Below are 26547 nucleotides of genomic sequence, written 5' to 3'. Positions count from 1 at the left end.
ATCACAGGTGTGGATAGTTCAGCCATATTGGATTTATTGTATATACTGTGTTGCATAGCCAGGACATTGGTTTCTGATTCATCATCATTCTCAGAATTGCTATGGATTGAAGCAAAGGTCATGGAATTGTTTGTCTGAAACAGTAGAAATTGGCAGACGTCAGTGTAAAGGTAAAGGGACTCCTGACTGTTAGGTCCAGTTGCGGACGACTCTGGGGTTGTGGCGCTGATCTCACTTTATTGGCCGAGGGAGCCGGCGTACAGCTTCCGGGTCATGTGGCCAGCATGACTAAGCCACTTCTGGCAAACCAGAGCAGCGCACGGAAACGCCGTTTACCTTCCTGCCAGAGCAGTACCTATTTATCTACTTGCACTTTGAGGTGCTTTCGAACTGCTAGGTTGGCAGGAACAGGGACCAAGCAACGGGAGCTCACGCCGTCGTGGGGATTCGAACCGCCGACCTTCTGATCAGCAAGTCCTAGGCTCTGTGGTTTAGACCACAGCGCCACCCACGTCCCAGACGTCAGTGTAGTAGTCTTAACTCAGATGTTTCTTGCCACCCTAGTTTTGAAATCTTCCAAAAGGAAGTCCAACTGATTTCTAGGGGTTTACACCCAAGTAACTGTGTAAAATTGCAAGGAATAAAGCTTTAAATAACTTCTGGTGATCTTAAGCGTTCTGGTTTGAATAAAGCATTGTGTGTCTGACGGGCCAGCCCAATGAAATGGAACTACCCTCACAACAGAAAAGTGGATTGCTGCTTTGAAACATATTCTTGCACCCTCCCTAGTTTGGACTTTTAAACACTAGAGTAAATTTGCCACTGCCAAAGGGAATGGAAAATGCATAAAGCACAAAGAAAGTATTGGAACTTCAGGAGTGAAAATGACCTGGCCCATTCAACTGGTTTCTGTTAGCTGAGGTGGAGCAGGGGACACCCAGTTTTGTGCTGGCACTCAGGAAGCTGTGACTAATTTGCATGGCAAGGTTTTGTGTCTAGTGAGAGTTTTCTGCTGTAAAACAATGGGGAAATACCACTTATATGTTAGCCTGGAAAAATATACTACTTTGAGGGCATCTTGAATGAAAGCTCCACCCTTGACAAGAAGATGGGCCAAAAAGTATCACAGGAAACAAACCAAGAGAATAAGGCTGATGTCCTGGTTATATGAGATGTTTTTAGCCAAGAAGGGGTCTATGCGTCTCAAAAGCTAAAAGAGTATCTTGGCTTTGAAGATCCACAAAGCAAATCCCACCTAGCCACAGATACCCTAAATGAAATTTTTCTGGTAAACTTGTGTGTGCACTCTACTAACATCTTTCAATGATAATTAACAGAGCCTGCTTGTTAAGATGGAACAAAGTAGCCATGATGTATGTCTTAAATGAAGGGAGGGGCCTTGGTGTGGAGCTGATGTTGTTAGAAACTGTTGTTTAGTCGTGTCCGACTCTTTGTGACCCCCTGGACCAGAGCACGCCAGGCACTCCTGTCTTCCACTGCCTCCCACAGTTTGGTCAAACTCATGTTCGTAGCTTCGAGAACACTGTCCCACCATCTCGTCCTCTGTCATCCCCTTCTCTTTCCCAACATGAGGGTCTTTTCCAGGGAGTCTTCTCTTCTCCTGAGGTGGCCAAAGTATTGGAGCCTCAGCTTCAGGACCTGTCCTTCCAGTGATCACTCAGGGCTGATTTCCTTAAGAATGGATAGGTTTGACCATCTTGTGGGGCCCTAATTCCCCTTTTGCTCTGTGATGCCTCTTCCCCAGTTCAGCTCCAGATATAAAGGAGAGGTATCCATTTAATGATATGTCATCCCTGGTCCATTTCCTGTATCAGTAAGATGTGATACTGTGATAGAAAATCAGTGGAACAGGTGTTCCTGGTAAATGCAGCCCATCTGGCTACAGTCCAGGTTAGGGGGTAACTTTATGGTGGCCTGTTGGCTATCAACCCCTTTCGCTCACGAGGTAGTTGGGGGGCTGTTAATTCCACCAAGACCACTGGACAGTTCTTGGATATTCTTTGCATATGGCAAACCTCTGATAGCCTCTTTTTAAATACTTCCAAGTGTCTGATTTACCATCAGCGTGCAGGACTAATGAAATGGTTTAATCCCCTCATTCGTTTTCTTCATGGTTGACACTCGTGAAGCAAGAGGGTTTAAAAAAGCGCACCTCAAAACTACTTTTGTTTATGTTCCTTTTTTACATTACAAACCTTGTGTGATGTGTGTTTTATAACTGCTCTGTGGCTTCTTATATGCTTTTTTATTTGTATACAAGGAACTGGGACTGAGAAAATGATTATCTGCTCCCTGCAAATTTTGATTTCATCATCCTATTGCACGTAAGGCATGCTGCAACAGGCAAGACAGTTTCAATCCGGTTGTCAGGTTTCCTCTCTGGTTAAGCCAAATCATGGTGCAAGTCAACAGCTGCTCACAGTAATAGGCCAAATTAATATATAAATGGCAGCTGTTAAGCTGTACTGCTTACCTAGAAATATCAGATGACCAGGAAGAGAGCCATTTTTAGCTAGCCTGGGGCACACTGGCAAAACATTTCCTCTGCTCTAAAGGCTATAAAAAGGGGGAGGTGGGAGTAGGAAATGGCTCTTGCTTGACTCAGCTGATCCTGCCATTATCCCTGCAGGCAGATGGAGGAGTGAATGTAGGAGCTGTTAATACTGTGAATGGAATTTGTGTCCCCCTGTTGGGAACGTCTTAGTCAATGTACACATAGTCTAAAGGATATTGTAGCTATTTGCAAGATGGGGCAAAGACCACATGCAAGAGGCTGCCAGACCAGACATTTTCCAATTTATAAATACACCCAGTCCCCATTGCGTGGAAGAACATGTTTTTAAAGGTAGGGTTTTTGGTACCTCATCATATATCTATCAAAGGGAGGGTGTATGAATCAGAACCCCCTGGAACAGAAACAATGTGTGCAGATGGACTAACTGCTTATATGTGGACAGACTCCAGTAACTCAACCCCCCCCCCCATGATCTAGCTAGTAGTAATACAGAGGTAATCACATTGGTGTACTTTGGAGTAGTTAAGGATTAAGAAAATGTGCTTGAAAGAGCTTTAATTAATTGAAACAGAATAATTGCCTTCTGAGTAGCTCCATTTGGTCTCCAATGCCTGCTGTTAATTATACTGCAGAAAGGTCTGTTCATCTGACTTACTGTTTATTAGGTCAACCAAGGTCTGTGCAAGCTTTGAATTCTCTAGAGCAGGGGTGTCAAACTCAAATTCATCGGGGGCCGCATCAGCAGTTTGGTCACCCTCAAAGGGCCGGTTGTATCTGTAGGACTATGTGTCCACTCTTCATTATCATAAATTATTGTCACTGCATTCAATTATTACTGTTTTTTGTAATAATGTAAGTAATAACTAGCTCTGAAAGCAGAAACATAGTCAGAATAATGGCAAGTAGATATTCAAATGTACAATTATTGTACAATTTACTGAAAAATGATTTTTGGTAACAGACAGTAATTTTTTTTAAACATCCAAATATTGCCAAACACTGTTTATTACACATATGGCAAACACAAGGCATTAACTTTTTTTTAACTTTTCTGACTAGATGGTTTCTGAGCACAATTCAAAGTGTTGGTGCTGACATTTAAAGCCCTAAACGGCCCTGGTCCAGTATATCTGAAGGAGCGTCTCCACCCCCATCGTTCTACCTGGACACTGAGGTCCAGCTCCGAGGGCCTTCTGGTGGTTCCCTCACTGCGAGAAGCAAAGCTACAGGGAACCAGGCAGAGGGCCTTCTCAGTAGTGGCGCCTTCCCTGTGGAACACCCTCTCACCAGATGTCAAAGAGAAGAACAACTACCAGGCTTTTAGAAGACATCTGAAGGCAGCCCTGTTTAGGGAAGCTTTTAATGTTTGATGTATTTTAATATTCTTTTGGAAGCCGCCCAGAGTGGCTGGGGAAGCCCAGCCAGATGGGCGGGGTATAAATAAATTATTATTATTATTATTATTATTATTATTATTATTATTATTATTATTATTATTATTATTATTTATCCCGTGAGTCCTGTATCTAGCAGTATTTTGCTTTTGTCTTCCCAGTACCCACATGCATCACGCCAATTTTATTCCAGGCAGTAAGTACTGGTACCTTACTCAAGACTGGTTAACGTGCTGTAACTACCAAAGTCTGATTTCCAATACGTGCTTTCGCGTGTGTGGGTGGCATTTTAATCCACATTAGTGACTGACAAGGTGAAACTGGAGCAGGGTAGTGATTCCAAATCACCGCCACATTCAGAATAAAGGTTTGCCATCGACTGGTGTGTTTGTCTCATCAGTATTGTAACAATTCGATTCGGACCATTGGTCCATCTAGCCTGGCACTGCCAGGCACTGACTAGCAGCGGCTCTGCAAGGGTTAAGGCAAGAGTCTTTCCCAGGGTTGAGTACGGCTGACTAGCAACGGCTCTGCAAGGGTTAAGGCAAGAGTCTTTCCTGCGCTAAACAGCCTCTCCCCAGCGAGGGTTGCTCGCAGAGCACAAATGGTCACGCAGAGCACAAATGGTCACGTTCAGACCAATCCACAAACTCCTTACATTGCGTTAGCGGCTGATGTGGATCGGTAGCCTGCAAATAGTTTAAACTGCCACTTCTTGAACAATAGACCCTGCGACAGTAGTTTCCCCATCCCAATTTAATTACCCTTATGGGATTTTTATGATTACCAGGAGCTTTCCTCGCCTTGCAACTGCCTCTCTGCAAAAAGTGAGCACGTGCCTTGGGAGGAACGAGACTTCTTTAGAAATCAGAGCTCTGCAGAGCGAGCCGCTAAGCAGGCGTGAGCCGGACTCCCGTGAGCTTCGCCTTCTGCGCGCTAAAGTGAAGAGGCGGCACTGCAGCAGCCAAATAGGCAGTCCTCCTTTTCTCTGAATGTGCGGTGCTGCCGCCCCCGCCCCGGTCTTTCCCTCAATGAATACACACAAGCTTTCTCCTTAAAAAAAAAGCGAGAATAAAAAAAAAGCGCTGGCAGCCGGCAGCGGCTACACGGGCCGCATGAGGAGGTCTGCCGGGCCGGATTTGGCCCGCGGGCCTTGAGTCTGACACCCGTGATCTAGAGCTTTTCATTAGGGTGGTTCACATTGCAAGCAACCTTGGTCTCTCCTGCTGTTGCTGAATTAATCTCCCATCATTACAGAATTAATATGTTTGACTTCTTGACTTAGCTTGGTTGGTAGAGCATGGGACTCAATGCCTTGCCAGGGATTGGACTAGATGACCCCCATGGCCCCTTCCAACTCTTCTATTATTTTATCTTGCTGGATGCAGCGCCCAGGAGGAAACCCAGCCAGATGGGCGGGGTAGAAATAATAAATTATTATTATTGTTTTGTGTTCTCTTTTGTGAGCCATGTAAGAGAACATTTATTTCACCTTTGGTTTTTGTTTTTTTAAAGCATTTAGTCCAACATTAAGGTAAAACGACATCCATGAAATAAGTAAACGATAAGCAAAAAAAGTTTTATTTCTACCACGTCGCAGTTGGAAAATTTAATAGCTGAACAGGTAGGATGTGTCCTACAGAACAGTTTGTGTGAGGCGAGCCAGAGCTGTTCAACACCTCAAATAATACATTTATTAAAAAGTTAAGGTTCCTTTTGCCCACAGTGATATACAAAAATATTAAGCAAAAAGATAGTTACATGGACTTTGCTTATTTTCTGCCGCAAGAGTTGTTTCAGTCAAGGAATTTAGCACACACAGAAGTAAAACCATTCTAATGTTTTGTTCTATCTTCTTCAGCCTCTTGCTCTTCCACCAGCACTTTCCAGATCCTAAGTTGTGCACACCTGACTAGCATTCCATCAGGCTGCAACCCCTCCCACTCCCTTCTCAAAAGATTTCAGCAAATATATGTAGTGGCTTACTTTTGTTCCTCAAAACACTCCCAACAAGGGCAAGTATGGTACTGCCACACAGGAGTCCTGGAATTGATCAACTGAACCCACAGGATGCTTCAGGGCAAGATATAGAAAAGCCTTAGAATCAGCATACAGGACAGGACAGAAGCATGCTCAAGTAGACCCAGGAGCCTGCTCTCTCTAGGTGGAAGGAGAAACCGCAAACACTCATTACACAAGCACAGGGAGGGATGCTAGGCGGCAGTTCTAGTTTTAATGAGTCTGCCAAAAGTTGTTCATGCACAATCCGCCCCCCCCCCGAAATAACTAGAAGACACCCAAGAGGAGCTGCAGCTTGCAGAGTTTTCCCTTCATTTCAATGTGGCTTTTTATCCCAATGTCGCAGTGGGATAGTACCCCATGCAGATAAAAAAAAAGGACATCTGGAAGAGACTAGAACTTACTCATTCAGGAATGCGAGACCTCATCACACACACAGTGGAATTAATTTTGGGGGGAATCTGGCCACAGAATTTTAATTTATTTAACAACGCTATTTAGCAACTTATAAAAAGATCTATATAAAAAGATTAGTTAAAATGCACACGATACCTCTGCAGTTAATAGGTATTACGCATATCTCTCAGGAATCTGTAGAAGTCGTCTTCTGGCAGTTGTAAAGCTTAGTTTAAGAAGATATATACGACACACACTTAGAGCTTTAAGTAATTGTCCGATGTCCCACAGCATTCCAAAGGTGACCGACATCCCAAAAACAATTACAACTGAAATACCATTTTCAAAAAATCAGTGGGACTTATTTCCATGGAAATGTGTTTAGCACTGGGCTGTTTTACACACTTCACTACTAAAGAAGGTTGGAAGCATTTTAAGGAACACTTGTGTACAAAGCTTTGCTTGGGAATGATTAGCAAGAGAAACTCAAGGAAGACGTTGCTCTGTAGTGAGACAATAAATCAGCTGTGTGTTCTCAATATACAGAGGTTTCCAATGTATTTTCATTAACTAAGCAACACTCCCCCCGCCCCCAAACTGGCTAAACCACCAATCTTCAAATAAAGGCAATAATGAAATTTCAATTATTGATCAGTGTGTATTTAATACAGCTATGCTTAAACTGCTCGTTGTATAGCTTCGTGACAAGAAAACTCTTCCTTCACACAAGCGTGCTTGACAGTTGCATATCACGCACGCCTGCTGTATCAGTAAGAAACTCTTTGGTGACGCAAGAGGCCAGCTACATTTTGCCTATCTATTGTGAAAGAGTTAATCCAGTGGCCTTACAACAGATTTGTTAAGCATAGCGAAGCTAAAGATACCATATACAACACAGATATCCATTACAGAATTTTCAGCGTGTCACTAATAAGAAGACACCAAACTTGTATAGAGAGTTTGGCCGTCTCTCTGAACGCAGCTTCACACCTCTAGGCCCCAGGCACTTTTTCTGCCTTGTTCCCTGCACTTCCATCCATTGTTTCCCCCACTTACACATTCTGATTTTATCATGCTTCCATTCCCCTTTAGTACGCAAATCTCATCTCTTTGGAATACCCCAATTTATCCAGATTGGGAATGCAAGCATACTGAATCATTGGAGGGGGGCCGCACATCAGGATGAGAACGTCGTCTTGGGGCGGGGGCATGTGGTCCCTGATCATGTCTTCGTTCACAAATCCTTGGCTGTAATCCCAACCTAATTAGGAAAGACCACAATCAAAGTTATCTCTTAAAAATGAGACACTGTAGTATCTATAGACACCAAAGAAAATAAATGCATATATACATTTTGTATTCATGGATTTTTATTCTGCTGTCAAAAAAAAGAAGCAGCTTCAAGGTGATTAAAAATCAAATACTGTCTAATTCTTGTTGTTTTAGTGTAAGAACAAATACAATGCTTAAATGCCATTAAAAGCCTAAGAGGGCAAACCTTGTCTAGTCCCTAAAATGACGAATAAGGAATCAGGTGAGCACACACACGGAGGAAATCCTGTGCCCCAGCGAAGAGGCCCTTTCTGTAGTTACTACCAAGGGAGGGCATACCAGAGAAGGGCTTCTGAAGAAGATTTTAATTCCCAGTCAATGCGGAGAAAGTCCTATGCTGGTGCTGAAGAACAGAATGGCTGATTCACACACGACACTGAGTTAAGCCAAGGTTTAACTGAACTGTTGTCTGAACAGTTCACGAGTAAGCTCTCTCCTCACTAGTCCATATTTGTTCTTGTCTCAGTAAGCCATAGTTTGGGCTCACTGTATTTTGTGAACCAGGTGATCGTGAGCATGTATGAATGAGTCCAACGCTGCAGGCAGAAATTTCATTTTACCCAAAACCCATTTCTAATGAGCCTCTTCACATATTCAGGAGTCATTGTGCTAATGCACGAAGTTATTGTCAACTAACTTTAAAAAGGTTGTTAGTCACAAACATTGACTCATCTCTATTACATCATGAATTTCCAATCGTCTTCAAGTGGTGCAATGGGTCAGTGCATCTGGCTGTTAACCAGAAGGTTGGTGGTTCAAGTCCACCCAGGGATAGCTGTGGGCAGGATTCCTGCATTGCAGAGGCTTGACTAGATGACCCTCTGGGTCCCTTCCAGCTTACAATTCTGTGATTACAGTTGGAAGACATTTTCCACAGAAGTCTGTTTTTTCCTGGCATTTGTCGCAGCAAACTGGAGTTTTCTTGCATGCACTCAACACCGAGCCACCACCAATCCTAGCTCACTTAACAGGTGTACTTGTACAATACATAAATTTGCAAAGATACAAACATATTTTTAGATGGACAACTAAGATGATAATAACCATCATGGAATAAGGGACTTACTTTCAGGTGCTCTATCCAACGTGTACCACAGTTTAAAACGGTTTGAATGTTGAGCCTGCACTTCCTCAAGTTCTGGGCGTAGCAAGATGTCATTCTCAGTCTGCCCAAGAAAAAAAAGGAGCAACAGGTTTGTTGGTTTTTTGTAGCTCTGTGCTGTCCACTGTACAAACCTTTTTAAAAGACTAGGTAAAAGCCACTCCCAAACCAGTAAATGAAGAAGGAAGTTCAGTAACGGGCGTAAATTTGAAAGCTGTCATCTCACCGCACTTTTCCATGAGGCTATGGTTTGAGGTCTGACTGGACTCTTGGTAGCAAGGAATAACAAAACAGGTCTAGTTGTGATGCATGCCATCGACTTTGATATCATGGTTTGATAATGCCAGAAGTCGGAAGAAATTATATAGTGATGTTCAGCCCTGCCCATAACCCTCTACTTTCTCAAAGCACCATAAGGGACACTTCTTCAGGTTTCGTCTGTTAAGACTCTTGACACACCAGACACAAGGTGCTCATCAATGGTTCCTCTTCATCCTGGAGAAGAGTGACTAGTGGGGTGCCACAGGGTTCTGTCTTGGGCCCGTTCTTATTCAACATCTTTATCAACGACTTGGATGATGGATTCAAGGGCATCCTGATCAAATTTGCAGATGACACCAAACTGGGAGGGGTGGCTAACACCCCAGAGGACAGGATCACACTTCAAAACGACCTTGACAGATTAGAGAACTGGGCCAAAACAAACAAGATGAACTTTAACAGGGAGAAATGTAAAGTATTGCACTTGGGCAAAAAAAATGAGAGGCACAAATACAAGATGGGTGACACCTGGCTTGAGAGCAGTACATGTGAAAAGGATCTAGGAGTCTTGGTTGACCACAAACTTGACATGAGCCAACAGTGTGATGCGGCAGCTAAAAAAGCCAATGCAATTCTGGGCTGCATCAATAGGAGTATAGCATCTAGATCAAGGGAAGTAATAGTGCCACTGTATTCTGCTCTGGTCAGACCTCACCTGGAGTACTGTGTCCAGTTCTGGGCACCACAGTTCAAGAAGGACACTGACAAACTGGAACGTGTCCAGAGGAGGGCAACCAAAATGGTCAAAGGCCTGGAAACGATGCCTTATGAGGAACAGCTAAGGGAGCTGGGCATGTTTAGCCTGGAGAAGAGGAGGTTAAGGGGTGATATGATAGCCATGTTCAAATATATAAAAGGATGTCACACAGAGGAGGGAGAAAGGTTGTTTTCTGCTGCTCCAGAGAAGCGGACACGGAGCAATGGATCCAAACTACAAGAAAGAAGATTCCACCTAAACATTAGGAAGAACTTCCTGACAGTAAGAGCTGTTTGACAGTGGAATTTGCTGCCAAGGAGTGTGGTGGAGTCTCCTACTTTGGAGGTCTTTAAGCAGAGGCTTGACAACCATATGTCAGGAGTGCTCTGATGGTGTTCCCTGCTTGGCAGGGGGTTGGACTCCATTGCCCTTGTGGTCTCTTCCAACTCTATCATTCTATGATTCTAAGGCAGCTCCAGGCAGGCCTTGGTTTCTGCCTGGTGGGCTCCCTTCAGCTCGGTGCACTGTGACTTGGAGAGGCCTCCTCTAGCCAGCCAGAAGGAATTCAGGGAAGGCTAATGATGACAAGTCATTCTGAGGGGACAGGAACTCCTTACAGAAAAGCCGCATAAATATCACATGGCTTCTTCCCATCCCAGCGTCAGTATCTTTTGCAGCTAGGCACACATCAGTTGCTCATCAATATAATATAGATGTGCACATCTGTATATAGTACATGCATATTTTGTAGAGCTGGAAAAAGTGCAGAAAAAAGAGCAACCCAAATGATCAAGTGACTAGAGCAACTGCCTGATGAAAGGGAGCAATATTACCCATCCAAAGGAATTTGGCACAAAACAAAAGGCTATATTTAGGGTTACAAGGAAAGATTCATCTGCACCTGTTGTTGTTGGGAGAAGACACATATTTCTGGAGCTGTCTCTATCAAAAGAAAGCTATTCTTGGATGGGATTATCTCAAAGCAGATGCTTTGGGTAAATAATGGAGGGTAAATAATGCAGAAGGAATCTTGGAGGTACAGAAGCACGTTATTAAAAATCAATGAAGGTTACGTTACAGGATTTAAATTGGTAAATCACCCTGTGGAGAAAACTAAATTAGGGTAAGTTTATTGGGGATAGGTTGCAATTTAAGGGCACACTTACTTAGTGCTGGGGCTACTTTTAATTTGGTGTAAAAAAGATTTAAGATGGACTAACAACACATGTAGCTTGATATATCATCCCAATACAGACATCAAGCACAACTGAGTATGAAAACACCACAAATCACAACTAGATTCAGTCTCTTCACGTCAGCAAGGATACAAAAGATCTAAGGCAGGGGTAGAAAACCACTTTCAGTCCAAGGGCAACCCTGTCTTGTGGGCAGCCTTCTGTGGGCCATGACCACGCTGGGTGGGGTCTGAGTGAAGATTAGGTGGAGCAATGAGTGCAACTTTTACCTCTGCATGGTAGGCTGAGATTTCTGTGTACCTCTCTCCACTCAGGCAAGGCCTCCTTTCACAGTTCAAGAGCACATTCCATCCAGGCAAAAGCACTGAAGATGTGAAATGGTGCCACTAGCAAATGATGTGGCCTATGCAGAGAATGCAGCCGGGGCACAGTCCCAGGGCCAACAGAGAGGCCTGGAGGGGCACGTTTAGCACCTGGGCTTGAGGTTCTCCACCCTGGTCTAGAGCAGGCTTCCCCAACTTTGTGTTCCCAGATGTTGCTGCACTTCAACTACATCATCTCATCTACTGGCCAAGAGTTGTAAGGCCAACAAGGTCTGGAAACTCAAGGTTGATCTAGGACCTTTGGACCTCCAGATATTACTGAAGTACCGCTCCCGTTGTCACTGGTTGTGCTTACAGTTTGGCAATATCCTGAGGGCCAAAGATTCCCACTCCTGGCCCATGGCATGGTCTGAAGGAACATGACCTAGTTCTACTGCTGAAGCCAAGGAGGAGTCCAGAAACCTTCTGAGATGGAACACTGTGGGAACCCAGTGCAAGCTGTTCTGTGCAGTACAAAAAGGGGGGATATAAGGCTGCAAGTTTATGCACACTTATGTGGGAGTAAAGTCCTATGTAAATTATAGAATATATTCTTGAGTAAACGTGTAGGATTGCACTGAACATCAATGAATATGTCCCTTTAAAAAAACACCACCACCTTGCTTTTCTTAGCCTTGCCAAAATCCTGCCTTTCCTTCAGAGTAACATCCACAAAAAAATAAAAATAGGGACATCTATTTACCTGGTTAGCAAAGAGTAAATGGCAAATGGTGGGATCCTCTTCATCCTTCATGATAGCCCGAATGAGCTGCAACATGGGGGTAATTCCTTTAGAGAAAGGGGGGGGGGAGGAAAATCAGCCACAGCAGAGTCAAAGAAAGAAAGCCACATCTTAGAGAACACAAACAAACTCAATACACAAAAGATAGCAAACAATCTATTTTGTACCTGTTCCACCTGCTATCATCCCCACATATTTGACATGTTTAAGAACCGGTTCAGATTTCTTTTCAGGACGAATAGCAAATACGCCTGTGGAAACATCAAACAGTGGTTTTATGGCTAGAAGCAGAAGTTGATAAGAGCCACAATTTCCCCACCCTTAACTAGGAGACTGGAGGAAGAAAACCTTGTCCTAGAGATGTGCAACCTGTGGCCCTCCAATGCTGCTACACAGAAACTCCCATCAGCACCAGTGAGCACGGTCAATGGCCAGGGATGATGGGAGCGGGAGTCTAACAACATCTAGAGACCCCGTTGCCTCAGCAGAATAGGAAGAGACCCTCTGCTGCCCTCTATGAGAAAATAAACATAAGCTAGGGAAAATGCTATCTTGAGAGCTGCCAACCAGTTCATTACCTAATCCAGTGCTCCTCTGCAAGAAAAGGCAGGGTGATAGGAAGAGTGAAGGCAGCTGCTAGAATTCCCATTAGAATCCACAATTCTTGTGGTGCTTTACTTACTACTGAAATCCCTGCACCTTTCTACTAGAGGGGCTGCATGAAGGCACAGCGCTACCAGGGTTTAGCACTGAGAGAACGTGCTGTAGCAGGAGCTGGGCCCATGCGCTCTTTCCCCCTCCATGTGCAAGAATATGAAAGATGGCTCCTTGCGCGCCTCCTTCCGGCCACTCCGACTGACAAGCTGGTGCCAAACATATTGCTGCTTTCCTTGGGACCACATCAGCAAGGCCAAGAGGGAGGTCTTGTTGTCTGGACACTGCCCAGGCTTGCATCTCAGGGAGGTCACTTCAGGGCTGCTAATGCAACAGTTTGACTTTGCCCGCGGAGGCGCACTCCATTGTCTCCCGAGATAGACAGATGCCAACCACATCATGGCTTGTAATAATACTAGCCTTATTCTGAACCAGGAAACTGGTTGCATAGCTTCTGCTACGGCTGGCAAGTTCTTTTCTTGCAAGCAAGCAAGGGGAGGAGACACATTTGAGCTCAAGACACCACAGCACATGAGCACTAAATTGTGCTTCAGCTATCTGAAAGCGACCAGAGTTCCTCTGGTAATTCTGCTTTGATTTAGGAAGTAGATGTTCTTAATCCCTGTTCAGTAATGACTGAAGTATTGCTGTGTGCCATTATATGCACATTGGCCCCATTCAGAGTATCAAATGGGCTCCAATGTGCACAAAGAACTCCCTGCAGAGAGTTACAAGTCTGTAACAAACGGCACCTGCAGCACACTCCCCACACAACCCTATTCTGCACATCTTCCATCGTGTAGGAGACCCTCTCACTTTCTTTCCATCTGGCCAAATTATCCAGTTTACTCTGCTGCTAGCACAAAGTGTTTGGTTTTTCCTTTTCTTTTAAAAGCATGTTTATTGTTTTGCCGGCTTTCCTTAAGAAAGCAACTGGTGTCTTATTCCACTTAAGAGGAAGTTAGGAATAGGATAGAGCAGGGCCAGCCAACAAGATATTGCAAGACTCTTAGCTTTCATCTGTCTCAGCCAGCTTTGTCAATGGTCAGGGATAATGGGAGCTGGAGTTCCAACAACATCTGAAGTGCAACATGTGGGTAACCCATGGAATATAAGGAATGAGATGTTTCTTATGAGCCCATGCTATTTATAAAAACCAGTCTTGCCTTTCCCCTTGTAGACAAGCAGTCCACTGGGTCCACGAAACTCAATCGTGTCATTTATTTTTAGGTTTTCCAAGTACTGAGACATCTTCCCTCCATCAGGGAATTTTGGGTGAACTCCTTTGAAATATATCTATTTAAAAGAGAAAGAATAGAAAAACGATAGCTTTAAAACAAAAAAACAATAGTAGTGTATATATCAGATTAGTTTTAAGATTTTCTATGTGGGCAATGCAAGGATAAGAAACATGTCTCACTTCACACCCTTTGCAAATCTAGACTAATTATCAACAAAGTTTCACCACCACACTGCAAGCATATGGCTGTATAGGGGCCATCCATGAGGGTTTCAAATCAGACTGAATATTTCACGGAGTGTCACAAGATTTTTCAAATTTTGTTGCTTTATTGCCCTGAAGCGATCATTCTCAACAGCCATTACCTTCACAACAAGATCCACATAACCTTTGTCTTCATCGCTGGTGACTGGTGTGTAGGGCCTAATCACCAGGTTCCCATCAATTCTTGCAGAGAGGTAGATGTGCTGCCCTAGAGGTAAATGAGTAAGTTTTAAAAATACATCATATTTTGAAGAGACTAAAGAACATGCTTACATTTTCCTTGATATTGGCATCCCTTTAGCATACTTGGTACCACTCTACGCTCTCCCAGAATGCTATGTTAAGTTATGGCCGTTCTAGATCAAATCAGCAAAGCATCTGTGGAGCTTCATTTTTCTTAAAAAATGATCCACAACTAAAGATTTCCCAACTTACCCTCTCCACATTTTCAATTTAACATTTACAGTATAAAGCCAGCTCAAGAATTTATTGTACTTCTTTCCTACACATAGAATTCAGGCTGCAATCCTACACTTGCTTACCTGGGAGTTAAGTCCCACCGAACTCAATGGGTCTTACTTCTCAGTAGACATGTGCTACCAGAATGGCCCACATCTGCACTGAGCCCCAAGGGGGTCTCCTACCCAGGTGGGCACAAGGCACAAGAAGAACTAAACTATGGACCTTGAGACTATTCTCTGGCTCTTCCAACACTTTCCCAAGGTCCTCAGGAGTATCAACTAAACAGAATGTGACCTGTGGACCAACAATTGACTCTTCTTGTTTTATGGTATTCAGAATGGATAACTTTCCCCATGGTCATACTACACATCAATAACACAAAGTACTATCTATATGGCCATACCTATTTTCATGGTTAATCTGTGGGCAATATTAACAAGTTAGACTAACAAGTGGCTTTGTTGTGATACTTTTGCTTTCTGCAAGCTCAGATGTTAGAACTTGCTCCCAGGTGGTAAGAGAGGTGGATGAACAGTACAACTGTTCTCCTGGACAAATCATCCCAACACCAGAGAAGGAAAAGAAATTGTGTTGCAACCAGAGACAGAGGGGCTATAGTAAACCAACTCATCAAGTCCTTAAACTAGTTGTGTGAAGACAATGGAAGCCACAGTACCATTCTGCCTTTACCACCACTTGTGTCCCAAGAGCAAGATGGGGGCATCTTTCCGATTAGCTAAATGTATAAAAGACTCAATTTCTCCAGGAGAAAAACACTGATCCATAAAGAATCAGGAATGTTGAAAGCTACTCTTCTTGCACTTGTTGGCATTGCCTTCTGACTTTATCTCCTTCCATACTGAAACTAAAGCCATGAGCTCCCAGGAGATGTTCCATTCATGTACTGACCAGATCCAGATCTAGCTCAGTGATGCAGCAGTATTTCTGGGTGCTGTGACAATTTTAAAAGATCATACTTTCCCCCTGAGCTGTACTCCATCTGCCAATGGAGAAACGTAGCCACAGGCTTAGTACAGGAGTGGGTGGGCGGGCTGATCATAAGGCTCTTTCCTTTCAAAGCCCCACAATTCAACCAAATGTCACACACAAAACCCCCAGACAGACAGGTAGATAGATGCACTGCAAAAAGTGTTCATTTTCTTCAAATAAAAACATACCAACAGGAAGGCCTAGAATGTGTTCTGGGGATGGCAAGGCAAAACGGAATTTTCTTGTGTCATGACTGATCTCCTGAAAAAGGAACAGCAGGCAAGTCAGTTCTTTGAAGGGAGGCGCAAATGCTTGAGTATTATACATTCTTCTACCACATATATTTATAACCAAGATAGAGGTAAAGGAAAAGGATTCCTGGATGGTTAAGTCCAGTCAAACTTGTCAATGGGGTGTGGTGCTCATCTCACTTCAGGCCAAGGGATCTGGGTTGTCCACAGAAGTTTTCTGGGTCATGTGGCCAGCAGGACTAAACCGCTTCTGGCGCAACAGGACACCGTAATGGAAGCCAGAGCGCATGGAAACACCATTTATCTTCTCGCCACAGCAGTACCTATTTATCTACTTGCACTGGTGTGCTTTTGAACTGGTAGGTTGGCAGAAGCTGGGATAGAGCAACAGGAGCTCATCCCACTGTGTGGATTCGAACTGCTGACCTTCTGATCAGCAAGCCCAAGATGCTTGGTGGTTTAGATGACAGCGCCAAGCCATGTTTCAGAACTGCCTGTTCGCTTAGAAAATAAACATGCATGCTTATAAGGATAGTGGGAGACACACATTTCAGTTTTCCATGGATTGTTTGGGAATCCTGGTACATTTTGTTCTCTATCTTAACTTGGCAGGGGGAGAAGAGGGAAAATTGAGCTAAGGTGACTATTACCTCTTTGTCAATCAGTCGCAGAGCATATTTCACATCTGGATTCTCCAGGGTAATGGGAGGCAGAGGCTTAGAGAAAATTCTCATGATCAAGCTGATCACGAAATATACTGGAGAGAGCGCAACTCTTCCCAACTGCAACACAAAAAGGGAAAGGACAGTATCACTACCATGACTCTAAATATGAACAGCCCACTTCAGTAAACATTTATGAGCAAAATAAAAAATAAAATAGCAAGTAACATCACATTAGTAGCATAATATCACAAAGCAATACATAAGACATTAAATATATTATAATTTTCCTTTTAAAACAACAGTTCAAGTAATCCTTATTTTCTTGAGGGATGAAGTAAAATATAGCACCTCTGTACTGTGAAGGTAAGTGGCTTTTAGAGTCCTGTGCTTCACATCCAATACTCCACAAACCCTTGCAATAACCCCATGAGTTGTGCCAATATTTGGAACATGAAAAACGGAGGGTTATTTAAAGCCATGTAGTGAACTTGTGGCCAAGGGGATTTCCCAGCTCACACTCATAAACATTCTGGCAAATATTATGAAGCTAACAACACACACAAATGTAATTTGTTCTGCAAGTTTCCTACTTCTAACAGGTGCCTGTGTTTAGCTGGCCAAGAGCACATAGGAGATTTATGGCATTTTAAAATATTTGCTTTATTTACGAATACCTATCTCCCTACCTACCTACCTACCCACCTATATACATTGAGAGGGAGAGGGAATGGGAATGAAAATGCTAGCACAAATGGAAGCAAACAGGAGATCCACCACCGCACACCAAATCCCCAAGGTACAGTCTGCTAATTCATAGCTGTTTGATTCTTCCCAACCAGCAGCCCTTGTTTTTCACATACATCCACACCTGATCCCTCCCTGCGGCGCAATGTGTGTGCATGCTGCATATCTTCCCAACTGATATTTCACACACATAGATTTCCTAACTATTAGCCAACATTTATGGGCTATGAACCAGCAGCTTGCCTTAAAAAACAAATGGTGGATGTAATTATGCAGCCATGATGTAAATATGTCAAACACAGGTCTTGTTTGTGTTAACTAGGACTTTTGCTTTTCTGAGCCAGAATCAGAGCCAAGGGTCAAGAAATGATCAAAACTTCCTAAGCACAAACAAACATTATGGACTTGCACAATACAAAAGGATGCAATTAAAAATAACTTGGATGGATTTAATAAATAAATAAATAAATAAATAAATGAATGAATACAGCTCATACAGGATGAGAAGTGAAGCTGCGTGTGACTCGATCACAGTATCTAACTTACAGCAATGCACACAAGGAGGGCATCTGTGGGTATATGCTAAGTTGTATGAATATCAAGTGTAAGATATCTGTGCATCATGTAACAAGCTGCTCATTATTATCCATAATTCAGTAACCAGTTTTATAAGAAGGCCACTCTGAGGGAAAGATGCACAGTGGTCAAGACTGTATCTCCATCTGCTCAGGTGGACTGACACCATGTCCTGCCGCAATTGCTCATGGCTGGCCCAAGATATTTCAGCACCTGAGATGAACCACAGAATGGTTCCCACCTCCCCACCAGGGAAGAAGCGTGAGTGAAGATCTACATCAGGCACAAAGGGGAATAAAGATCCACATCAGGATCTGCTGCCCCTGTGGATTCTGCCACTTGAGATGGCTGCCCCACCTTGCCTCATGGGTGGGCTGACCCTGCCACTGCTCTCCTCTGAAGAAGTAATCTGAGGGCTAGCAGGCATTTCTCAGAAGATGAGATCTGGACTTGGAGCCTAGAGCAGCTGGACTGCTCCAACTTGTTTCCACTCTTCATTCCAAGGGAAGCTCTTTCTCAGATTTGGATGAGTGACTCTTGAACATTATACACGATGGCAACTTATCTAACTGCCTGGTTGACCTTAGTGGTTTATAATTCCTTATAAGATACTGCTGAGGGGCAGGAGAGATAATCTGTCATCATGAAACGAGAGAAAGGAAAGGAACTAGAGAATATCCCCACATACAACAGACAAACTTCATGGAATGATTTGTTTAAAGGTGCTGCAGATTTAGAAGCACACAGTCTATCTTACAGTACTGTAATTTAGTATTCCTTAAAAAAACCCCAAAACATTTCTAAACAACGACCCTGAAGTTCAGTATCTTGCAATATTTCATTCTCCCAGTTCATCTAATGGAAGATAATTTTCTTCTCTTTATCTGTCCTGGTGTGGGACCAATACGGTTTCAAGTGGCCCAATTTATTTTATATAAGATTATTTTAACTGTGGGTGCAGCGTTGAAGACAGGACCTTGGAATCACCACATTTAAAGCCCTGTTCTCGTCAGCCAGATCCTATCCAGACATGCTTGAAGTTATTCTCCCATGACTCCCTCAATCACCTTCCCCCAAAAGGAGGTATCTGCAACTGGGTAATAGCTGTTAAAATCTACTAAGTCCAGAGCCGTTCCCCCTGCCCCTGAGTGGCTACCTTTATGGAGGCAGCAACTACCCCTTATGCAATGAAGCGCTCACCACCCCCTGGACTGCTCAACCCTCCTCTCTTCGCCAGGCTAGATTTCACTAGCTCTGCTGGGCACGGATGTAGAGAGGATGTAGTCAGACTCCTAGTCTGCAAGTACTGTACTGTAGAGGGTTGGACTGCATGGCCCTTGGGGTCCCTTCCAACTCTACCATTCTGTTATTCTACCCTGTACACATCAGGGCACATAAGCTGAAATTAATTCCACCAAGTCAGACATATATTTCATCCAGAGCACCATTTGATGGTGCTGAAGCAATAAAAAAATATCAATTTGCTCTAGCCGCAATATCAGATATTCCCAGGGCTAGCACTAACGTTAATTAATCACTAATACAGGAGGTTCTTAAGGAGAACATAAAAACACTCTTATTCCGAATGCCCCATTGAAAAAGACAAGTTGAGAGCTCTCTGTCAATATTCTGACCACAGTCTTGTTGACATGGTGCGTTTGCGCATAATACTAGTGAACCACTCTATGTTTGTGACCCATTAGAGCCTGTCTCTCCCAGAAAACCAGATACAATTTAAATTTTATTACTTTTGTTCTAATCCTTTCCTGCAGGGAGTTTAGGCAACAGACATGGCATCCAATTTTGGGTCTCCAATCCAGTAGTCCCTGGTCCAAGTAACATTCTATGCTATACTGCCAGAAACTATTACCACTCCACCCCCAACATATTATCATAGTCTCAGAGGCTGGGTCAACCACTTCTCAGGCTAGTGGAGTTGGCACTGCTTTTCTATGCTCTTCCAATCTTACCTTCTCCAGGCTGCCCAACTAGAGCCAACGATACAGCGTCTTCAGCTGTCTTTACCATCTAATCTAGGAGTCTTGGTTGACCCAAACTTGACATGAGCCAACAGTGTGACGCGGCAGCTAAAAAAGCCAATGCAATTCTGGGCCTCATCAATAGGAGTATAGCATCTAGATCAAGGGAAGTAATAGTGCCACTGTATTCTGCTCTGGTCAGACCTCACCTGGAGTACTGTGTCCAGTTCTGGGCACCACAGTTCAAGAAGGACACTGACAAACTGGAACGTGTCCAGAGGAGGGCAACCAAAATGGTCAAAGGCCTGGAAACGATGCCTTATGAGGAACAGCTAAGGGAGCTAGGCATGTTTAGCCTGGAGAAGAGGAGGTTAAGGGGTGATATGATAGCCATGTTCAAATATATAAAAGGATGTCATATAGAGGAGGGAGAAAGGTTGTTTTCTGCTGCTCCAGAGAAGCGGACACGGAGCAATGGATCCAAACTACAAGAAAGAAGATTCCACCTAAACATTCGGAAGAACTTCCTGCCAGTAAGAGCTGTTCGACAGTGGAATTTGCTGCCAAGGAGTGTGGTGGAGTCTCCTGCTTTGGAGGTCTTTAAGCAGAGGCTTGACAACCATATGTCAGGAGTGCTCTGATGGTGTTTCCTGCTTGGCAGGGGGTTGGACTCGATGGCCCTTGTGGTCTCTTCCAACTCTATGATTCAAATTTTAAGCCAGAGGAACCATTTTGTTTTGTCAACTTTGAATGGCCAATGACTTTTTTATCCATTCTTGCTGGTTTATCCTCTTGTTGAGAGGCTCTCAAACATAAGGCAGGGAAAGCAGCCATTGCCACTGGATTAGCACTGCAGCCTGCGTGACAACCAAGGCATGGTTAACATCTTAAGATCCTACTGGAACATCTAAGAGTACAACAAACTGTTGCATGAGCTGCATGGCTGCTACAAATGGCAGCAATTCTAAATATGTTTCTCCCCAAGCCCCTTCATTGTGTCTAGCAAGTAAAATGTGTGATATGGTATCATGGCACTTCCAAGTTATTCCAAGTTAACAACATAACTTACAACACATAAACCTGTTGCTTAAAAACCACCCTGGGATTCTTGAGTCGATGCTGGATGACCAATACTTCAAACAAACATAAATAAAATACAATTGTGTAAATTTCAAGCACTGCTACTATATTATCTGTTTTATGAATGAAGAGGGCATGTGTGTTTTGCTACATGGAATCAGTTTGTTTAAGAGCCTCATGAGATTCAGTTAAAAGAATAAGCAGCACATTCCCACCAGCTGAAGTTTCCAGATTAGTAGTTCTTCCTGACCAAGAACCAGTGAAGGAAGCCAAAAAACACACACAATATTTGCATCAGTTTCCTGGAAGACGTTCAACATCTCAAACATCAGAATATTATTGTCAAGGAAGAAAAAGCGATATGGCTTCTCTCCCTTCATTTGGAATTTAGTCTTCTTAAGAAACAAACGCAGAGCAGTTAGCATTCTGTTCTCAAAGCCTTTAACCAGGACCTTGGTCAGCTATGGATTACTGGCAGCATGCAGCACATTCAGATTTAGCCCTCTGAGGAATTCAGTTAGACTGGCCAGAGGGAAAATGGTGGGAAGAAGACGCCAACAATGCCTGCTACGAAAACAGCAAGTTCCTCCTGTCAAGCCAACTGCAACAGACCATGTCTTGCAAATGTCTCAAACTGATGCAACCCTCCCAAGCCACTTCTGCAATGGAACCCTTTCTCCTACAAACATGTGGCTAATATCTAGCATGCATAACTGATATATTCTATATCTTTTTCTTTCCTTCTATACATCCAGCTGATTACAAAAAGGACACACTTATTTTCAGTGTAATGTAGTCCTCATACAGAGCCATCAATACACAAGGGGACATCAAAGGTGAACAGGGAGCTCAGGCGGATTTGAGGAAGCAAAGGTTACCGACAGGGATACATAAAGATATGAGAGAAAGTCAAAGCAGTCACCAAGAAACAAGAGGAATGTCTCAGGAAAACCCCAAGGTTTGCAGAAGTACAAGCAAAATGCTAACTAAAGATCAAAACTAATGGGGCAAAAAAGAAAAAGAAAAATAATAATTTATTATTTATACCCCGCACATCCAGCTGGGTTTCCCAACACATAGCAATGGAGGCTATGCATGCTCAGCTGCCCCGGAGCACAGTCCTTTGGAAAACGCTGGAGCGAGGGGGTAAGGAACTGGCTGGCTGGAAGTAGCCAGAGAACAGTGGGACATAGTCACAAAACCAGGAGGCTTTAAAATGCTGCTGTTCAGCTGCTGGACATGCCAGAGAGGCTAGCCAAGGTAGACAGCAAAAACCACAGTGGGGGTTAAGAAAAGAGACTGGAAGGAGCAGTGATCTCCACTCTCTTGCCCTGTTCTCAGCTGCCTTTCTCTTTCACTTTCTCCCACTACTGACTACTTAATGAACAGAGAAAAGGGAAGTAGAAAAATGGAGTGAAGCAGGGCAGAGGAAGAGACACACAACTACAAGGAAGGCAGAAACAACCATCTCGCTGCCTTGAATAAGTCACTTCCTGAATCATGCTGAAATGCTATTTTAAAGGTAGCTAGGAACGAAAGTGAGAGCTGCTGGTAAGAATCAACAGAAAAATGCAAGAGTAGTTGTGACTTGGAAGGGAGAGGAAGCAGAAAGTTACAAGGAGAGGAGGAGGAGAAATCTGGAAGCCAGGAGTAGGGAGGGAAAGGAAAGGGAAGATGAACAACAGAGGTGATGGGAAGGGAAGGGGACCAGGTGGGGGTCTGTAGTTTTCTTGAGGAACCCAGAACCGTAGCCCATCAAGAAGACACACTTCCCTTTCATGAAGGTGCCACTCCTCCAACACATATATATTGCAACTTTGGTGTCTCACTCATTTTATACAATTGTGTGACCTAGTTTAGCTTTTTAAAACAAACTGAATAGGAATTTATCTGTATCAGCTGTGAAGTTCAGCAAGCTTCTCTGAACCACTCAAGAGCCCAGAGAGTTAGAATCTAAGCTCTAGGCTGGTGGCCTTCAGGGTAGCATAAGGAGCAAGGCAGGCAAAAAGAATTGCCATCCCGCCTCTGACACCCCGTCCTAAGCTACGGGCCCCTTCCTGCTCACCTGCCAAGTTCGGTGGGCCCTTTGGGGGCTGCCTGGAGCCTAAGCCCCCAACATGCAGGATGGAAAACTTTGAACCGCATACATGGGAAGCTACAGTGCTCCCTCTGAACTCTGTATTACAGGCTTCCTCAACCTTGGCCCTACAGATGTTTTGAGACTATCATTCCCATCATCCCTGACCACTGGTCCTGCTAGCTAGGGATCATGGGAGTTGTAGGCCCAAAACATCTGAAGGGCCAAGGTTGAGGAAGCCTGCTATATTATATCCACTGCAAGTAGGCTACACAAGGATTTATAACTCTCATGAAAACGCTGTTGTCTCACAATATATATTGGAAAGTTAAACAATACAGAAGTACCCAATTAAATTTCTCCAGACACCACCCATCTCTTCAACCAAGTTTTAAGTGGTGGTGTTAAGTTCTGATTTGTAGAACTTCAAAAGACACAGAAAATGTTTATGAGAGATGTAAATAATGATAACTCAAGTTTCTAGCATAGAGAGACCCAGGCGGAATCAAAACAAAGAGAATTACTGTACTTATATATAAGTGCCCATTTGTTCTATGGAACGTTCAGTCTTAATTTTAATATTAATATTTGAGGACAAATATTAAATGGTGATGGCTGAGGAGCTACAGCAGTTTATTTCTCAGAAAATAATTTGCTTGTGGTGTGTTACTGTACAGGCAAAGCAATGTGGCAGCCTTTGGGTGTTGCTGGACCTGACACCTGACCATTGGCCAAGCTGGCTGGAACTGATGGGGGCTGAGTCCACAACATCTGGAGGGCGCCACGTTGATCACCTATCAAGTACCTATACTGAAGATCTGGTAAATGTTTAATTTCAGTTAATTAAAGGAATACATAAGTAATCCTATGCTCCCTGGGAGGGTGGGCTGAGAGTCTGTAGGATGCTGTGGATCTCCCATTCTATAGGCTGTGGCCTCCCCATTATGCCAGCAGAAACCTTCATGACCAGCACTGTGTTGATGCTCCCCAAAACAGGGTGTTCCAGAACAACCCCGTCAAAGGTCACCAAAAAATATCTGCCCTGGAGCTGATGCACAAACAACCCCTGAGATCAGTTATTAAACCCCATTACTGTGAACTGTGATGGTAACTTTTCCTTCTCTGAATTGTGAAGATTAATTCTCTGCCTTCTGACTGAATAATCCTCAATATGATTTACAAGTTGCAATAATACAAAACAGTATGGGAGCATGCAGTTCTCTGGGCAATGGATGGAGCCAGGCCCCTCTTGGGGAGCAGGAACCTCAGAGATCTGCAGGTGGATGAAGAGAGTGTGGCTGGTCTTCCTTCCCAAAGCCACCATTTGTGCCATTCCTGTATACTGCTTCTTCAGGAGGTAAGAGATAAAATACCTCTGATCTTGGTCCAACTTGCTCCATAGCCTGACTCTGCATTTCATCGAGGTCTGTCCTAATCCTGCTGCGCAAGGCCTACCAGGGGTTGCACCTGCAAAACATGTGCTCCACCACTTTTCTCCAAGGACTGCAGTGCTTTTGTAAGCAAGACAGTTAGCCTTCTGTTATGCTCACTTTCCAAAGGCACCAATTATGTGTTAAAAAAATCCACTGAATGTAAATAAGATAATGGCTAAAGTAAGAGCTATTAAAAACCATCAAGATGTGCAGCCCTACATTATGCATATTTACTTAAGAGTAAGTGCTACTACATCACTACTGACGCAATGTAGATTTACTTGGGAGTAAAACACAACTTGCCAAGAGTTATTAAACATGTACTGAATTGGGCTATTGATCTTAAACAAAATTTTCTTTAGATGAAGTTGCTGGGGGTACATAATGTTCTCTTAACTGCCTCTCACCAAAATGTAATAACGCAAAATATACTGTCAGCATTATGATGTCTATATATACACATCAAAGTACATTAGGCACACCCCCTTTTTTAAAAAAAGATTCAAAGCTCTATAAATAACTTTAAAAACCATCCATTGCTGATGGCTAGCAACAGAGAGAAGGCAAAAAGCCTTTTCTATTCCAGTGTGGTGATCGCCAGGAAAGTCTGGAGTGTTTTTCCTATGAGTTGTCAAAGCACGATGAGTCACAAACCCCGCCCTGCAAGCTTCGGAGCAGCTGATAGAACAGGCCTCTCTCTGCATACCAGTCCGCTCTCGATCTCGATCTCCCCCCCCAACTATTTTTTCTCTTTCTTAATGCACTCACGAGGTGCGCGCGCGGGGGATCTCTCCCTCCTTCCGCCCCCTCCCCTTGCAAACGCGCAGCAACCTCCAAGCAGCGCCTTCTGACCATCTTAGAAACGTGCAGGGAAGGAAGATGCTGCTGCCCTCCGGCTTCTTCTCCGTGCAAGGCGCCCAGGCGAGCCCCTTGCAAAACGCGCGCTGAGCGTCCGCAGCGGGAACCTGCAGCGCCGGGCGCAGCGGGGCAGGAAGAGGCGCCCGCGCCCCCCCGGGCTGCCATTTGCAGAGGGCGCCCCCTGCCTCGGCCGGTGCCCGGGGAGCAGCGCTTTGCAAGGCGCGGGAGAAAGACCCCCGGAGGGTACTTACGGTGCTCAGATAGGCCCCCATGGCTTCCTCCGGGTCCCGCCGCCTCAGCCACGAGATGCAACGCAGCGGGCAAAGAGCGCAGCCCAGAAACCTCTCGCCCGCCCGCCCCCGCGCGCGCGCACCTCCTTCGCGCGCCCATTTGCCTCCGAGGCCCGTCCATCACAAGGATGTCGCAGCCTGACTCGCTGGGAAGAAGCGGCGGGCGGGGCTTGGATACCGACTGCGCCTTGATTTGTGGAGGAGCCAGAAGGGAGCTCTTTACGCATGGAAAGAAGGGAGGGAGGGAGGGAGGGCGTGCCCGCTTAGCAGGGGCTGCTGGGAATTGGAGTTCGCTGCCTGAATTAGGTGGCGCTGTGGGTTAAACCACAGAGCCTAGGGCTTGTTGATCAGAAGGTCAGTGGTTCGAATCCCCGCAACGGTCCCTGCTCCTGCCAACCTAGCAGTTCGAAAGCACGTCAAAGTGCAAGTAGATAAATAGGTACCACTCCGGTGGGAAGGTAAATGGTGTTTCTGTGCACTGCTCTGGTTCACCAGAAGCGGCTTAGTCATGCTGGCCACATGACCCGGAAGCTGTACGCCGGCTCCCTCGGCCAATAAAGCAAGATGAGCGCCGCAACCCAAGAGTTGGTCACGACTGGACCTAATGGTCAGGGGTCCCTTTACTTTTTTACCTGAATCAGAGATGTCAGTGCGCGCCTCAATTTTATGCAATGTTTCATTCAGAAATAAGTGCCACTCTCTGAAGAAAGTTGTCACAACTAACTTCATTATGTTATGTTATATGTATATTCATAAGAAGGGCAGTGCACAACATAAATGTACAAAATGAGAACACAAAGTACATAAAACAAGAACAAAAACAAACCAATAACCCCACCTCCCCCACAACACATATAAAATGCAGTAGAATGTTAATCAGCCAAAGG

The 26547-nt window shown here is 44.3% G+C and overlaps 1 protein-coding gene across 1 annotated transcript; it reads right to left on the bottom strand.

Annotated features, from left to right (window-relative positions):
• Positions 1 to 5488: 5488 nt before the first annotated feature.
• LOC310688046 (NADH-cytochrome b5 reductase 3-like) lies at positions 5489 to 25742 on the bottom strand. Its single transcript, XM_083464116.1, has 9 exons — positions 25622 to 25742; positions 16609 to 16740; positions 15896 to 15968; positions 14357 to 14463; positions 13918 to 14047; positions 12265 to 12348; positions 12059 to 12144; positions 8744 to 8843; positions 5489 to 7606 (listed from the first exon to the last, which is right to left on the bottom strand). The coding sequence occupies exons 1-9, from the start codon at positions 25640 to 25642 to the stop codon at positions 7434 to 7436; spliced, it is 906 nt and encodes a 301-aa protein (XP_083320242.1). The 5' UTR covers positions 25643 to 25742; the 3' UTR covers positions 5489 to 7433.
• Positions 25743 to 26547: the final 805 nt, after the last annotated feature.

Source organism: Podarcis liolepis (genome assembly GCF_965112155.1).
Source record: "Podarcis liolepis genome assembly, chromosome: 10".
NCBI classification, from domain to species: Eukaryota; Metazoa; Chordata; class Lepidosauria; order Squamata; family Lacertidae; genus Podarcis; species Podarcis liolepis.
This window is presented reverse-complemented; position numbering and strand designations above follow the sequence as displayed.